Raw genomic sequence first — 17,481 nt, forward strand, 5'->3', positions numbered from 1 at the left:
TTTTATTATTCCTTCCTTTTCTTGTTTCTTCACTTTAATTACATTTATGATTCTTTACATTTTTGTATTCTCGGTATCTTGAAGGATAAATATGCTAAGATCACCACCGTCTTCACCGAAGTCGAGTTTTGTTTTGATTTCTTTTCCAACGTGTTTGAACGATAGACGGCCACAGGAGACATCGTTCCCAAACGGCCACTAGGGGGCGGGGTTGAGTCACAGCCTTACACCCAGCCGCCTCCCCGCAGACATCCAGTCTACCTGGGACAAGTTCATCCGTTTCTCACTCAGGGCGGAGAAACTTCCCACTTTCCCCCCTGAGTGTCTCTCCCTCATTAAGGAGGAGCCTGCAGACACATCGACGGGCTCCACGGTGGAGGCTGACACACACTCACACACTCACACTCACTCACTCACACACTTTTGAACAGGACAAAGTCAGACGCACTCGGTCCCTCGGCGATGCTGATCCGGCTCCACGGCAGAGACTGATCACCGGATCACCCAGGACTGATCCCAGAACCACAGAGGACCGCGGAGGAGCACCCGGAGCAGCGCCCCCTTCTCTGAGCTCCAGGTGAGGTCTGTGAGCAGCTACTGTCTCAGGAATGCACGGACGGATTGCTGCAAGACTTCAGGGAAATTCCTGAGCAGCACTTATTATCCCAAACAAACATGTGCTTTACTGTAGTTTTTTTTTTAAACTCATCAAACCAAGTGTGGATTCTTTGGTGTTTTGGTGCAGCTGAATGAGAAAATATATATTTATATATATATATAAAAGGAAGTAAATAACAGTTGTACTGTTACAGCCGTGCTGTGTCATACATGCAGGATGATCCGGTGTCTTCTGTCTGAGGTTCACATCTACAGTCAGGAAAGTTCGATGTCAAGTGGATTAGACTTGAGCCGTTCATTCAAACAGAAGTTTTTTTTAAATTTTTTTTAATTTACAACTGAACTGCTGGGACGTACGATTATCCTCTAAATACACAGTAAAGTATGTGACAGTACATGTTGGTGCAGGGACTGAGGATGAAGCTGGAAGACATTTGAGGCGGATTTGAATTTCTCACATCATCACATCTTTACTTTATGGTCTGGTTAATCGTCGGCCTCCGTCAGGCTGGAGCTGCTGCTGCTGCTGCTGCTGCTGCTGCTGACGTTTGTGTTGTCTTGGTGTGGAGATGTTGGAGGTTTGTTCATCAGCTCGTCGTCCGCTGTTTCATACTTTTATGTCTATGGGAGGAGTTGGTAAAGTGCACGGTTTTTGAGTTTCATGCAGGAGAAAATCCAAACGTCATACAGAGAGAATATATGTATGAGTAACAGGGATCGAACAGTGACCTCCTTGCTGTAAGGCGAGAGTACTAGCCACTTCTCCATATTGCCCAAAATCATTATTTCTTACATGCTGTGGTTAGCTGTAGCTCAGTGGATAGTGTCGTTGTCTTACATTTAGAGGGTTGTGGGTTTGATTCCTGACCTGGTAGGTTACATGCTGTATATACCGCCCCCTGGCAGCCCTAACCGGCATTAGATAAATGGCAGAACCTGGAGTGTGGCTCTCTTCCGGTGGTCAGAATTACCAGCGCTCTGATGTTCCTTTGTGGCAGTGGATGTTTGTCACCGTGCACACATCTTTACATAATTGTTTTCCTGGTGCCGTCTGACTGTCCCACGTGCCGGGCCCCCAGGGCCCCTGGGGGAAGTCCTGCCCGCAGACAGCCAACTTGGCCCGGCCAGGAACGTGCCGCATCCTGCCGAGCCTCTGAAGTCTGCTGGCTGGCTTTGAACTGCGGCTGCTGGAGGTGGAAATCAATCTGTCTCTTTCAGTCTCTATCTCTGAGTGCGTCTCTCTGTCTCCCCCTCACTCACTCACTCACTCACCCGCTCTCTCTCCCTCTCCCCCCTGCAGCCCCCAGAGCATAGTTCCTCCTCGCCACTGACTCTTTTTATGTTCACAGGTAGAAAGTCAAAGTAGACTCAGATGAAACAGGGGTGGGACCGTAACTCATCTTCAAAGGAAGCTAATATAGTTTCTGGGGATTAAAGGGATGATGGGAGAAAAAAGCTAACAAAGCAGCGCGGCGCCTGTAGCCACGGTCGTCCAACACTGAAGTGAATGGATGATTTGTTTACTTACTCCCTTCCTGCTGGAATTTACACAATTACTGGATTTATTCTGGGCTGATTTTTCAGTAAGGAGTCGTTTTCTTGTCTGAGATTTATGTTCGATGTCACAGCTGATTTCCATCCACGCAGCGAACTCGTTCTGCCCCCACGGAGATGTTTATAGAGTCCAGGAGGTCGGGCTGAGAGTTTACGATGCTCGACACCCTGAAGACCATACGTCTTTCAGAGTGAAGTGTTTTCAGCCACATTTGGTGAAGAGTTTTACTTTGACAAAGTCGATGGTGTCGTTTTTCTCGACCTCTTTTACACTGTGTTGTTGTTTGTCCTTGTCCTTGTTTGTTGACATCTGTCTGCTCGCGAACATCGACGACTATTCATTGTTATTTTGAGGAGAAAAATCATTTGAATTGTGGCATATAGTTGACATAAAGCAGTGATTTACACAGTTGTAATGAACGTACAAGTTATTATAGCAACTATCATTTTTTAAATTGATCAATAACGCTGGTGAATGAATTGTCAGAAACTACAAGTATCAACCGATTTAAACGCATGACTGTCCATAGTTGATTGAACATTGGAATTGACAAAAATGTTTGCTTATTGTTGGTCCAAAATATTTCCCAGAATTCCTTGGGGGTCATTAACCCATCTCTTTGCTTCAAGTACAGCTTAATGACTTTGTTGTCAACAACTGTTTAAGGGAAATTCTAGTGAGAAACAACTTTCATTTACGCTCATGTAGACATGTCTTCTGTAAGGGCTGGGCACCGACATTGAGAACCTAATTGGTGACTTGGCAGAAAAAACAAGACAAAATTTTCCTTGTTTGTTTCTGCCATCCACACGTTTGGTGTCTCCTCACAGGTTCTCAACATAGGGGTCGGACCCTAACCTAAGGCACGTTTATGGTGGGTCAGAAAATATAGTGATTTTGCATCAACTGGTTAAAATAAAAATAGTCTGGAAGTGCTGACAGAGATTTTCATCTGCACTGACAGGGATGTACAGCCTCACAGTGACTTTAAATGAGGATGGAGTTTGGAGATAAAGTTATAGAGACAAGGTGAAGTGGAGATGATGGGAGACAGAGCTGAAAGGCAACAGTAAGAAAAAAAAAAAGTCAGGCGATCCACTGTAACGGAGGAACCCAGGCGTGCAGTGCAGGCAAAAATCACAACTCTAACTTGAAGCGACAGAACGTTTATATCCTTAACTCCACATTGATGTGGTGATGGCAGCATTTCACCAAACAGGATCACTTCATTTGAATCAATTACCATCACATCCCTTCTCTTCAGGGCAGGAGAAGGTGAGATTCTGAGTGAATCAGAATGAGTTCCCTGCAGCCCTTCCAGGAGGTCCGCGAAAAAAACCCATCAGTAGTAGCTGCATTTCATTATATTTTAATTTCCATGCAATAATCCCAGTGAGGCAACATGGAAGGATTAAGCCGTCTTAATCATATGTTCCACTCTCTCCGCACAGACAGCCCCGAAAACCAACACTAAATCAACAGTTTAAACCTCCTGTTGGCCTGGGGGAGTCGGGTTAATCAGATTTGGGAGGGTGGGTTTGTGGCCTAATTTGTGTCAATTAAATGTTCTGCATATGGAGGAACCTTCTGCAGTCAGTCATCAGTTCCTTTGATTCACTGTTTGCGAAGTGAGATCTGGCATTCGACTCCTGCTGTTTTGTAGAAACAGAAACCGCGGGTGAGGTCCTGGAAATCGCACACACAAACAGGCGAGTGGATGCAGCGAGATGAAGGTACGACTGGTTGTTGTGCGTTGTGGGGACCTGTTGCTCACGACGACAGGTCTAATCTGCACCTCTGTCGGTTTCTGATGTGGTCGATGAAGACCGCTGGCACTCAGTAAGGCACTGAAGGATTCATGCGTTTGTGCGGCCACCTGCGCAGGTGTGTGTACGCTCTGGTCGGAGGGTGTGATCGGTACTGCACCCTTTAAATGTGTTGATAGCGGCAACTTTAAATATCTGCCCGAGTCAAAGGAAACGTCTTGGCGTCTGTCAGTACCGACCTCGTCAGCAGGTTTAAAAATACTTAACTAAATGCTATTTTTGGCAAATTCACGAGATTTCGTGCTTTGAACATAATCACCCTCCTGTGAGGAGTCCTCGGCTTTTTACCTCTGCCAAGGCAGTTATGTTTTCATTGCCACCTGTCAGGGTAACTGTTAGCAGGATTACAAAAAAAAAAAAAAACAACTCAAAAGATTTTCTCAGAACTTGGCAGCGGGGCGAAGGCCACGGGAGACGTGACTACATTTTTGGACCGGATCCAAGCGCGAGAATAGACAAAGCACCATCGTCAACATAAACAGTCGCTTTATAGTCGCAGTTGATTGGCTCTTCTTTGCCTTTGCTCCCCTGCAGAGGGAGCTGTAAGCATGATGTGGTCAATGAAGTGACTGCACTGCACCACATTACTGTGTTACGTTCATCTAAACTTGGTGAATAAAAAGAACGGCACGAAATATAACAAACTATTTAGCTTTCAAGCTAGTCGGGCTAATGCTAATTATTAAGAAAAATGATTTAGTCTTAGCCAATGTGTAGCTCCAACTGTAGTTGCTGAAGGTGAAGTAACTTAAATACTTTCTGGAAAGGAGAGATATTTTTTTATCTGTCATGGGACTCAAACCAGCAACCATTTGATTAGAAGCCCCAGCTGAACCTCCAACCAGTAAACATATATATATTTGAATGGTAGACAGTGCCATCTATACAGAACTCGCCTCCAGCAGAAAAAGACGACCACACAGGGTAAAGAGCAGATAAACCATGGTTTATCTTTCACTGAGATTTCTGCGTAGTCTACCTTCAAGAAAAATCCTCCTCGTGGTGTGAGGTCATTACCGTCATAATCCTCATCTGCTCATCATAATAATTAAATCCCTGTGGTTCCTGAAAGGCTTACCGACTGCTGATCTAATCTCGGCGACAAAACATCCATGACGCGGCCTTTAAACAATAATTTATAACGGAGACAACGTTGCCCGCAGTCACTATAATTTAGGTGTTAGTCTGCTGGGATACAAGGAGCCGTCCTGATGAATTCCAGGTCGGAGATTAGCCTTCCCACCTACAGCCGCCGCAAAATAAACAGAGACGAGTGTGGAGACGAGGGAGAGAGAGAGAGACAGAGAGAGAGAGAGAGAGAGGAACAAGGGATCAGGAGAGGAGACGATGAAAGACAGATCACCAGCAGGCAGGGAATCAAAGGGACTACTGACTGACTGACTGACTGACTGACTGACTGACTGACTGGAGCTGGGAAAGGTGTGTGTGTATGTGTGTATGTGTGTGTGTGTTACTTCTTTTCATGTGCCCTAAGAGTTTGTTTTTCCTGCACGTTGAGTGGGAAGCTGACAGTAAGTCTGTAATTAAAGCAATCAAAAGATGAATAGAATTGTAGGAACACACAGACACACACACACACACACACACACACTGACTGCATTCTGTGATCAATTCAGTGCATTCCCTCGTCCCTTATGTATTACAAATATTTGACTATTCTCAGTCCCAGCCCTAACTCTAACCCTAATCCGACACTAGTTCTAATCCCAACTCCAGACAACATTTCCATCCCACTCTCGTTACTCATGACCTGCAGAACGTCCCCAAAAACAAACCAAAGTATTTTTCTTCAAACCCATTCCTGTACGCAGTAGCAGGAGACGCACACGTACACTCTATTATTATTCTATTATAATTCAAGTGCAGTCAAGTACGAGCCACGGACGCTTTATCAATCCCAGTCGCAGTGAAATCACGCAGCAAAGAGTGTTTTGACACCCGAGAAAAGAAAATAGATTTCCCACTGATGAAGCCTGATTCTGCGGCAGTAAACGGATGTTGAAGTTAGCAGATGAGGACCAGCTGTCGTCTGAGGTTTGCGTCTGTCTCCCCCGAGTTGAAAACGACTTTAATCACGGGTTTATTTTTTCACATCAAACCGGGGACGGTGATATTACTGGAAAATTCGACGTATTTATTTCCACTTCATTTGCGTGTTGACAAATGAGCCGCGATGGCCAGTTTGTTCAGTCAGTTCCACTTCCTCCTCCACCGTTGATGTGAGGAGCAGTGTCAGTGTGGCGATGTGGAAATCTGTGACAGAGATTAATGCACGCGGCCACAGACGACGACAGCTTCCACTTCCTTTTTGTTTTTAAAATACATTTCCCAGTTGTGTTGAGGAAGGCTGCGAGGCACGGCTACGGTCCGATTCAGTTGAAGGTGAGAGGGAGGGGCGTGATTTGACTGACAGCTGGGCTGCACCACCCTGGTGTTACCTCTACGAATCTCAGAAAGGAGGTGAAAATGCCAGCAGCAGATTCCTCACTCATAATTCACAGGAGACAGGACAAGGCACTTATGATTACTTAAAAAAGGGCTCAGCAGCAGCAGACTGGCCAAATTCCTGAACACACACACACACAGACACACACACGCTGAGGTGTTCAGACGATGTTTCACACCATTACAACCAGGTGTAATTGAGGTAAAATAATTACAAGCTTTGGTTAATGATTATTGAAACTATAATGACATGACATTAGATGCCGTTAAATGCTCTGACTTTCAGGAGTGAATTTATGACCTTTACTTTGAATGAACAATAGAATAAACAGTTTCTGTCAAACCTGACAGAAACAACAGTTATATTTACTATTTATTGATGTTTTTTTATTTTTAAATCAGAGTTACCAAAGTTTTTAAATCACATTATAATTACGTCTTCTACTTCTAACCCTTTGTTTGTAAAAGGAACGCATTCAAACCTCTGGTCAGTTCAAATTGTCCGACAAATAAAAACGGCACGTTTGGATTGTGGAAGGAATCCAGGACACAAACAGGGTAAACATGTGAATGGTTACCAAAGTGGGGGGCGGGGGCTCCCTCGGGGACACAAAACTGTTGGAGGTCGCGCAGCAGGGCTAATGTATTTTAAATATAAATATAGTTCTGAGTTTGTATATATTTATTTTTTATTTATACTGCATCAGTTTTGTTTATTTTTTATTTATACTGCATCAGTTTGATGTTACATGTAATATATTGAATATCCTCAAGTACGTAAACCAAAATTTCTTCATTTCTCCGGTTCAGCTACCAGTAGCTTCAAAGGGTTTCAGTCCGAATTTCCTTTCTGCTGTTCCTACAACAAGAAGTCGCATGTTGTCGATGGTTAATTTAAAAAATCTGTCAAAAGGAGGAAACGTAAGAAGAGAAATACAAGAAAATAATTAAAAGAAGGAGAAAGACTCAAATTAAAAGCAGATTTTTTTCTTTTGGGGATAATTAAAGCAGGATGACAAAGCCTTCCGGCTGCAGCTTAACTTGTCACCGTAAATTCACCGATACAGTGTATGCAAACATCCGCAAACCATCAACCAAACTCATTCTTGATCTTTCACACTGGCTCCCTCCCTGGTCGGGGTTCGACGCCCACTGAATGACCTGTTGATGAGCCTAGCAGGAAAATGATTTTCTCATTTATCCTGATCGTTACGCAACGTAGAGTTAAATGTTCTCCTTTAACGGATAACTTATTTTTATTGTTTTGGTTTATTTTCAGTGAGGAACGTTAGTGTTTGGAAGCTCATTAAGTTGTTCCAACATTTTGTGTTAATGTAGGGAGTACATCCCAGCGCTGCTGACCTTATTCTTTGTTTTTCCACACCTAAATAAAAGGTGCATGCTGGTCCGTCACATAATGATTATTTTGGTAGTTTGAAGGCATGTGTTTACAGTAAGTGCTGGGTTCATCCCTCAGCTCTCAGCCCTGCCTTGCTTCAGCTGTATGTTACTCTGCGTTAGTGGAGAATTAGGCAAAGGCAATTTTAGCGATGAATAATTTGGAGCATTGATCAACTTCCAGATAATTACTATTGGTAATAATATGTGGCTTAGGGCCACAGGGTGGCAGAAGTGAGCAGTGCTCTTGCCCTAAGACAGTTTGATGAGGTTTCTGTGTATGAAGTTTGAATGTTCTGTGTCAGGTTTTTTGTTACCAGCGTGAAAGCTAACTAGCGCTGTTAGCATTTCCTTTGTACGTTTTAACCTAATGACAGAGCAGTTGCTAAAATAGAAATAAGAAAAAAAAAAGATTGTACGTTTTAACGACACAGCAGTTAGTAAAATAGAAATAAAAGAATAGAAAAAAATAAAAGTAAATTGATGAAATGGAAACATCTAAAAACAATGACAGAGCAGTTGCTAAAATATTGATGAAATGGAAACATTTAAAAAATAACCAAAAATTGTTCAAACAAAAATAGCTCAAGAACAACTAAACTTAGGCTCGAGGTACTGTCGAGGTACTCTACCGCTAGGTCATATAAAAAAAACTCTTCACAGCCCACATAAAAGCCAGGATTGGCCCCAGGGCCGGACTTTGGACAAGCCTGGACTGACGCCTCATACAGTCCACATACACAAACCTTACAGGAGGGGGCGAGCTAACGTCTGCTTAATATATGGATTTCTTTGAGCTGATCTATGGGAATTCCCTGTGGCCACGGTCTTCAGGCGCTCGCCGTACTACGACCGCACATATCCTGGTCATGACTCCCAGTTAGACCTATTTGGCTGTCATCTGAAGCCGCCGACCACATCACTGTAGACTTAATGTAGACCTAATGCTGCTTTGATGTTTGCTGTGGATTTTCGATGATATTAGCCGCATTATACTTGTCACTGGAGGCGAAGGAGCTCAGACAGAAGACAAAGAATGTCCTCTTTTCTTCACTTATTTGCTTTAGATGAATTTTTGAGGTCACCGGGTTTTGGCACTGTGCAAATTTTTTAAAAATGTGGCGGGTTGGATTTTTTTTCTTTTTTTCTTTTTCTTCCTGTCGCTGAGTGGAATTTCAAATTTGATTTGCATTGACACTAACAAGAAGAGCAATCAAAGACAGTTAAATGAAAACCAGAGAGAGAGGAAGAGGGAGACAATGGGGGGAGGGTGAGTGTCGCTGCCAGGATGTTGACAAGTTGCTTTTCAGTATTAAAACAGCGCTACTTCACAGTCACACATACGCAGATGAGCTACTGCTAAAAACAGAAAGGCTCTTTTCTTTTATTGTTAGAGATTATGTGGCTGTTAGATGATGAATTCCCCAAGGAGGTAAAAAAAAAAAAAAAAAAAAAAAAGTTTGAGTGTGACTTTCATGTCAGACCTGCCCCGACAGAGAAGGAGCCAAGGTTAGAAAGACTAGAGCGGCATGAAAGAGGGAGAAGAGTGTCAGAAGACACACGGCGTCTTCAAACACAAGTGTGTGAGTGTGTGTGTGTGTGTATCACTTAAACCTTATAATGAGGAGCCTTCAGGGGGTCCAGCAGCATTTTGGCAGCTCTTCATTTCCTGATTTGGAGGAAAATAAACGCTATCTTCTCTTTTATCTTTTAAGCCGATACACACACACACACACACACACACACACACAGAGTCCCGATGTTCACGTGTGCTGCAACACACACATCTACACCTCACAACTGGGTTGTCTGTTGCTGCTTTCGCAGCCCATCGTTCTCTCTGTGTATGGACACACGGCGTAGCCTTGAGTTTAATGTGTTTAAGTGTGTGTTATAGAGAGAGAGAGAGAGAGAGAGAGAGAGAGGCTGTAATTAAGCAAGATCAAGCCCTCAGGGTTGAGGGAATTAAGCCCGACTGAAGATCAAGGTTTTGAACTCCGAGTCCGCGACATGGAAGAGTGAAAATCAGAGGTTGGAGCCAGACAGACAGATCCTGACCTCAGATAGCAGATAATAGGGGCTTCTTCCTGTCACACACACACACACACACACACACACACTTCACCACTAAACTCACTGAACTGAACAGATGTTTCCTCATGTCAATTCAAGAAAAAAAAAAAAAATCTGACATTATCTGTAATGGTTTTTAATCTCAGGCCAGAAATCCACTCTGATGTTTTACTTTCCATTCAGGTGGACGCGGTCACTAATGTCCCCTAGTGGCACAGTATAATTCAGTGTGTGAAAAAAAAACCATAAAATTATTTTCCATCAATAATCGTCATTTATAATATGCTATTTAGAATTTTGAGTAAACTTTGAAATATATATATATATATATATATATATATATATATATATTCCCAATAATTTAAAACAATGTTCCTTCAGATAAAATAAACATGGTTACTGTTCTGAGGTTCATTTAATGATGTGGGAACGCCACACTAAATCTTTACTACAGTATTTCATTGGAATTAAAACTCCATTGTCAAATTTAGTGAATGTTTTAAAAAAATCAATATTGAAACCCCATAGTAATATTTATGTATATAATAAATATATATATAAAAAACCCAAGAAAAACAATTAATTCCCCCACATACCACTAGGGGGAGCTCAAACCCGTACACGCACCATAGTTTGAGAACCACTGGTTCTCCCTTCAACGTCCTATCAGGTGTTAAACTCGTCAATGTGACTTCTTTGGTCCAAAATGATTGCGAATAATTTCGGATTTGCTGCCACCCAGAGGAAGCTAAGCGCAAGTCATCAGAGTGTTGTGAAAGTAGATTTGCCTCTGGTTACGGACTGATACGGTGCCATCAACAGAAGCAGAGGTTAGCCAAAAGTGTTCTGACTCATGAGCCAGAGAAACACTGAGGGCTGCTCCGCTGCTGTTGGATGTTTATTGGAGGAGAAGAAGTCACGGCAACAGGACAGTGAGGTCATCAGGACCACACACACACACACACACACTCACACGTGCACGCTCCCACTGATAGCACACATGTTTGGATCCATGGCAGTGTTTCATCAAACAAGTGTTTTTTGGCAGAAATTATTAAAATGATGTGAAAGTTCAGTGTTAATGTTACAAGATTCAAATGTGAAAGTTCAGTGTTAATGTTACAAAATGCAGAAAGTTAATGACGGATGATATGATGTCTCTGTTTTTATCTCCAGGCTGAAGACGCAAAATGTCAGAAAGAAGAGGTCAGAAGTCCGTCCTGCTCTCCTTATTAGTAAGTTGTTGTTTTTTTTCTCCAATTTTTTTTAATTCTTATTTCATTGCTCTCTGTACTTCGTCAGTTTCTGTCTTCATTACAATTTAAAAATAGGACTTTGAAAGACATTCAACACAAAATAATTAATATAAATCTCTTAAATCTCTTAAAACAGCATCAAGCCATGGATTAAATCTGCTCCCATTATTATCTTCCTGTTCCTTATTCATTCATGGGTATGAATCACATCTGTAATCAGCTCCACATGTGGCAGCGCTTCATTCAGACTTCAGCCGCTCCGTGCCAGGAGCTTGCACAATTCTGCAGGACTTGTACCATTTAGTCAGATTTAGAGCCTCTCCGAGATCTTACATCCGTTAAATCCGACCAGGAAGTGAGACGATCCCAGCCCGTTTTGATCTGGAAAATCACTCTCTGCCTTCCCACTCCATCACTGTGTTTTTCTCTCATCCGTCCTGGTGTGTAAATACAGGCTCACACGTAGTAGAAAGGGAAGAAGTATTTGGATTAAGCCTCTGCAACAACTCCGTGCTATTTCCAATTCTGCTTCCTGCCAAATTGTAATATAAATTCACCCTAAACTGAGGAAACCGCAATGTGGTGAACATGTGCAGAGATGTTTTCTGTATTTATGCGACACTGCTTGAGTATACACTCACTCTGGCAGTGTGATGGCTGCCCAATTGGTATGGCAGGCGGTTTGTTTTTTCAACTGTGGAAAGTAAAGAGAAGATGATCATTATGACAGTTTCCTCAGAGGCAAAGTCTAATCACTGAGAAGTTGCACAAACAGTTGGAGAAAACCTGTGTAAACAGTTCCTGTCAGTAACTCACTCCCTACAGTAAGTAACTGCAGATGACCTTTGTGGACAAATCAACAAAGGATAACGGAAACAGCAGATGTTTCGCACAAATTGAGCAATCTTTGATTGTAGGAATGTTGAAAAGGACAACGCACCAGTGTCCTTGTTCTGTGCAGTAATTTTTTTAATGTCATTTGGCTAAAGTCATTTTTGACTTGCTTCTCTGTGCAGTATTTTTTTTTTTTTTACGGCCTATCAGAGTCTGCAAATGAAGAATGATGCAACGAAACTCAACCAAACAAATGTTCAGCTAAAGTCATTTTTGACTTGCTTTCTAACAGCAAACACACAAACACATCTGCATTTTCACTGACAGGAAAGGAGGAGGTCAAAGGTCAGACCAGTAGAAAAAGTTTGTACTATGGATGGGACTATTATCAAGCCCTTCCTACTGATTGGTTGATGGATCATTAAAGGATGATTAAGGATACGTTTTCAAAATATTCTAGACGTTTTTGGAGTCTAAAAAAGTAGAAAAAGTACTAATTTAAAAAAAGTGGAAAGAATATTTTTCAAATGAAGAAAGAAAATATAAATGACCACATTTTTAAAAAAAATATCCTTGGATCAGAATTGGTCCACAGACCAGAGGCTGGAAACCCCTGCTCTCTCACCACCCCCCAGTATAAAGTACACTGTAGTTTACAGTATTAGGTATAAATAGTTTGAATGGAGTGAAAAGCCTCTTATTAAATTAGCATTTACAGCATTCTGCAACAAAGACCTTTTTTTTTCCTGAGACTTTCTGCCAGAAACCACATATTTCCGTCCGTTTCTTGTACGGTATAAGGTCTAGTGTCATAATATGGTTAGGAGGAAAAAGAGGGAGACGTTACTAGAACAATAGAGAGAGTCTGGAGGGAATCAGTCATGCACTGGTTTACTTTCCCTCCTTTATTTTCTGGACCGCAGATGATTTTTAGAAGTCGGTTAGTTTGTTTGCAAATGCACAAAGTATGCTGGTTAGGCCATAAAAAACAGATGCTACTTATTAGATTGAGCCACTATGAGACAATGCCACACACACACACACGAGGACACACACAGACCGACAGACACACGAGCAAATGCAGCTATTGTGTGAAAAAAAAAAAAAGAAAAAAAAAAGCTCTCGTTCACACACGGCTAACACTCATCTGCGCTAATCGCAGTATCACAGATGAAGATGTTGGGATGTTTGTTTTCTTTGTTGTTTGGTTTGTGACAATTAAAATCCATTATGCAGATTGTTCTCACTGAACGAGCAGGGACGCCGTCCAATGTCGTCATTGGACCACTTGTCTCCGTTGTTGTTGTCTGGAGCAGAAAGAGCCAAAGATGGTGTGTGTGTGTGTGTTGTTTTCACACTTAGGGGGAAAATATCCTTAACACGTAGCTACAATTAATTTGCACGTCAGCAATCCACCAGGGACGTGATTCACAGTCAGACTAGGGCAACTTTATTGATCCCAAAGGGGCAGTTGATGTTGAATGAACCCAAACCACAAATACACAATCCACAATCAGTGTCATTGTCACGGATAAGTGAGCAAAACAGAGCCTGGTGCAAAGATGCAAAGTCTCAGCGACCCACGCAGCCTGCCACAGGGGGTCGCCAAAAGGTCTTTACCTCAACTAAGGACTGAAATCCAGTTCTTCTTCCAGGTTCTGGAAAAATCCAGATGCTGATGTATCAATATCAAATTATTTAAACCCCTTCCCAATCAAGTTTGTCCAAAAATGTCTGGTTTTCTCAGCTTTCAAAATAGTTCATTTTCTTCAGAAAACCTTTTTTAAAATCAAAAACTAATTTCGTCCTAAATTCAAAATAGTTAAAATCAAAAACTAATTTCGTCCTAATACCGACCCAGATTATCGGACTGGACCATTCCTACAGCCTTATCTAAATCAGTCCTTCAGTGTTGGTGGCCCATTGGGCTCCACACCAGTGTAAAATGTTCTGCCTTTCTTTGTTGACTCCAAAAACACATCCCTGTATTAATCACCATTTCTCCACCTCCTCCTGTCCCTGTTCAGGTGTGCTGCATGTTTGCTAGCGCGGAGCATACCAGTTGCGGAGAGTACGAGTTCTTCAACCAGACCAGCAACAGCTGCCAGGCCTGTCCTCAGTGCCAACCGGGACAAGAGCCGCATATGGTGAGACCGCCGACGGCCCGCACACATGCATGCGCTCGCTGCGACCACCATGTGAAAATTAGTAACATTTTTGATTGTTGCGATAAATTAAAGGACTTTATTGCATACCTTGGACGATGTCATTGCCGGAAGACGAGCGTGGGATAAAGACGAAGACACACACGATTGATTAATACCATAAAAATCGAACTTTCTTTTTCTCCTCAGACCACCCACCGTACATATACACAAACACACAGAGGTTCACACGGAGCTGCACAATGGAACTGCTTAAATTTTTATTTTTATTTTTATTATGGTTTATTGCTTCCATTGCCTGTGCCGTGACGGCATGCATTAGAATAAATGGATGGCAGTAGGCACGCAGTGATTTATCCTCCATCACTCAGTCTGCTGACAGCCAAAGAAAACAGGGAGCAGGTAAACGCTCCACTGGGCACCCCGGGGTGCCACGCCCTCCTCAGAGAAGCAGCTGCCGGTGCAACTCAAAGTCAATGAAGGGTTTTTTTTTTCTCTCAGTCTGTTCTTAGATTTAGCAACGAGCTCAGTTGCTTTTAATTCAACTTTGCTACGTAGAAACTATAGAGTCATTTTCAGACGCTCCCTACTTAGTTAGATTTGGCAACGAGCTCAGTTGCTTTTAATTCAACTTTGCTACGTAGAAACTATAGAGTCATTTTCAGACGCTCCCTACTTAGTTATTTAACTTTGATGTCAACGTGGCAAAGGCAAGTTCTGGGCCCACTGATCCACAGACACTTTCATGCAATTATGTCATTAATATCAATGATACCTAAGACCTAAGGAATCATTTTCTGCATCTTAATGATTTACTGAACCTGTCCAAACTGCTTCGTTAAAGACACAAAAAAGTGCCCGTCATAGCTCTTGCTACATACAAGTATTTTTTTTAAATGCACAGATTTTACTTATAGGAACCGTACATATCAATATCGTTGGTACGACTGTCAAAATTAACAAGTGAAAACATGGGCTGAATCACGTACACTGTATATCTGTCCATTTACCTTCGCTCTTATTCACAGATACACTGTATATCCGACGATTACACCATCCGTCCATTTACCTTCGCTCTTATTCACAGTCCATTGGGATGTTCTAGTTTGTGCACAGTGTGGGAAAAAAAACATTTCATTTCAAGAAGCAACTCAAGCTTCAAATACCCGCTCAACGCCCAGCACGTGTTTGTAGAGGCCTCACATCAGACCAGCCTCACCCAGCACAGGGCTACTGACTTACTGTAGTCTCTTAATCACAATTAATAACAATGAATCCACAGATACCCTGTGATTAATCCGAAAAAAAAAAAAGTTTCTCATGTGAAAGTTCTCATTTTATGGCCAACCGTCTTTTTATTATGTTTTATTTCCTTCTCTTTATCTCTTCATCCTCATTTTATGGCCAAACGTCTTTTTATTTCCTTCTCTTTATCTCTTCATTCCTCATCACAGATAAAAATCTCTGAAACCTTCCCACTGTGTTGGCTTGTTTTTGCCTCTCACCTCCTTCCTCCTGCTCTGGGTTCCCATGTGCTTTAAGTAAACACACCAACAATGTGTTGTTTCAACTTGTAAAATCAGTGATTCACTCGTCTCTTCCTTTCCTTCAGTGGAGGCAGGAAGGAGAAGCTGAGTCTCGTGAGCACAGAGCTCAGTCGTGAACAATCATTGTACCAGTTTGACAGTTGCAGAAAGACATAAAAAGATGCAATAAATAGTTCCACCAGTAGGATAAGGAACTCTTTACACCTGCTCCTGACTGAACTTTCGGAGTCTGTAAACAATGTAGTCTTCTATTTTCCCAAGCTTTTTTAACCTTCATGTGAATGTGTTTCTGTAATTATTGACATCCTTTTAATCAGAAGACAACCGTAGGGTTTCTCTTAACCTTGGCCACCCAGTACCTATGGTTTACAGATTATCTGGTAAGTCTGTATCAAACAAGTAGTTCTTCGTATTACCAAATGCCTGTGAAGTAGCTCTCAGTTTCAAAAATGTTAGTGACTGCTATTAACTCCTTGGAGACCTTTTACCCAAATCCATTAAAATCCTCATCATACTGGTTGATTTTGATGTATTAGCTATTAATTTAAAGGCCAGTGTGGGTCAGAACCCTGGTGTCCCCAAAAGTTTTTCTTTTGTTAGAAATTGCGCACCAGAAGTTAGCACAGTAGCACTGTTTGTTTCCTCTGGTGGCAAATAAAAAAGAAACGCACAACACAGCGCTATTTGTGGGATTGAATATCTCATCTCATCTCATCTCATTAAATTAACGTAGCAACAACTCAATTGAAGCTAATTAGGTCGTTTGAAACGCTATTTGTGTTAGCCACGTTTGCCGGTCGGTTCTGATCATCTCCAGATTGTGTCTGTTGCAGTGGTATTACGATCCCTGTCTAGTTTACATCGACAAACACATGAGCACTACAGTCAAACATTTATGATTTTCTTTTGTTTGCCGTGCCTCAGAAGTGCCTGTAAGGTGAAGCATCAAAGAGTTGGCTCGTGACGTTTAAGTCAGCTTTTATGATGTGTGAAAGCTGTAAGATATTATAAATACGTTCCCTGGAGCAGTGGGTTTGAGACACGCACCTCCTGGGCCTGGGATTTTCATCACAATCTCCTGAGAGTCGCTCTTTAGTCAACAAAGTAAAGGTTCTGGCAGAAACACTCTTTTGGTTGTTTCTAAATAATTACGGGATTAATGATACTCAATTTGAAAACTAATTTGGTTTTGAATGGAGGCTTTCACTCGCTCTTGAACATCTTTGATTTATTGAACATAGGTGGCGCCGTGGTGAGCCTAAGAACTAAAGATCCAAAGAAAACCCTGAGCGACAAGATTCCGTTGATAGCTGCGAACAGTTTTAAATCAAACAATCACCCTGAGACCTACACACGAAGAAAGGGCGATATTAGATTTTTCTAAGAAAAGTCTTTCTGTAGCTCAGAGCCAGGAGGCATGGGCCTGTTTCAATTGACAGATGAAAAGGAAAGGGAAAGGAAAGATGAAAGAGAGGGAGTGAAAGAAAAGAAAAGAAAAGAAAAGAAAAGAAAAGAAAAGAAAGAAGAGTGTGTGCACGTGTGTGGCCTGTTGTTTGGTTTCCCCGCTGTGAGGATTTACAAGGAAAAGAGGAAGCGAGTGATGCTTGGACAAAGAGTCGGCCGTTACAAACCACTGTCATTACGATAACACAGTCTGACTTCTGCAAACACTCACGTGTCTGTGTTTGTTTTTCTAGATCTGTGGCTATGGCGTGAGGGACGAGGAGTATAAGTGTGTCCCGT

The 17,481-nt window shown here is 42.1% G+C and overlaps 1 protein-coding gene across 1 annotated transcript in view; it reads left to right on the forward strand.

Annotated features, from left to right (window-relative positions):
• Window positions 1-17,481, forward strand: part of edar (ectodysplasin A receptor) — a 31,405-nt gene continuing 13,924 nt past the window's right edge. Inside the window, exons 1-4 of the mRNA XM_025063726.1 lie at window positions 1-577; window positions 11,113-11,171; window positions 14,054-14,173; window positions 17,436-17,479. Coding sequence (XP_024919494.1) covers window positions 11,127-11,171; window positions 14,054-14,173; window positions 17,436-17,479 — 209 coding nt within the window. The 5' untranslated portion in view covers window positions 1-577; window positions 11,113-11,126. The remainder of the gene's footprint in view (window positions 578-11,112; window positions 11,172-14,053; window positions 14,174-17,435; window positions 17,480-17,481) is intronic.

The sequence above is a fragment of the Cynoglossus semilaevis genome, chromosome 16 (genome assembly GCF_000523025.1).
Source record: "Cynoglossus semilaevis isolate Cse_v1.0 chromosome 16, Cse_v1.0, whole genome shotgun sequence".
NCBI classification, from domain to species: Eukaryota; Metazoa; Chordata; class Actinopteri; order Pleuronectiformes; family Cynoglossidae; genus Cynoglossus; species Cynoglossus semilaevis.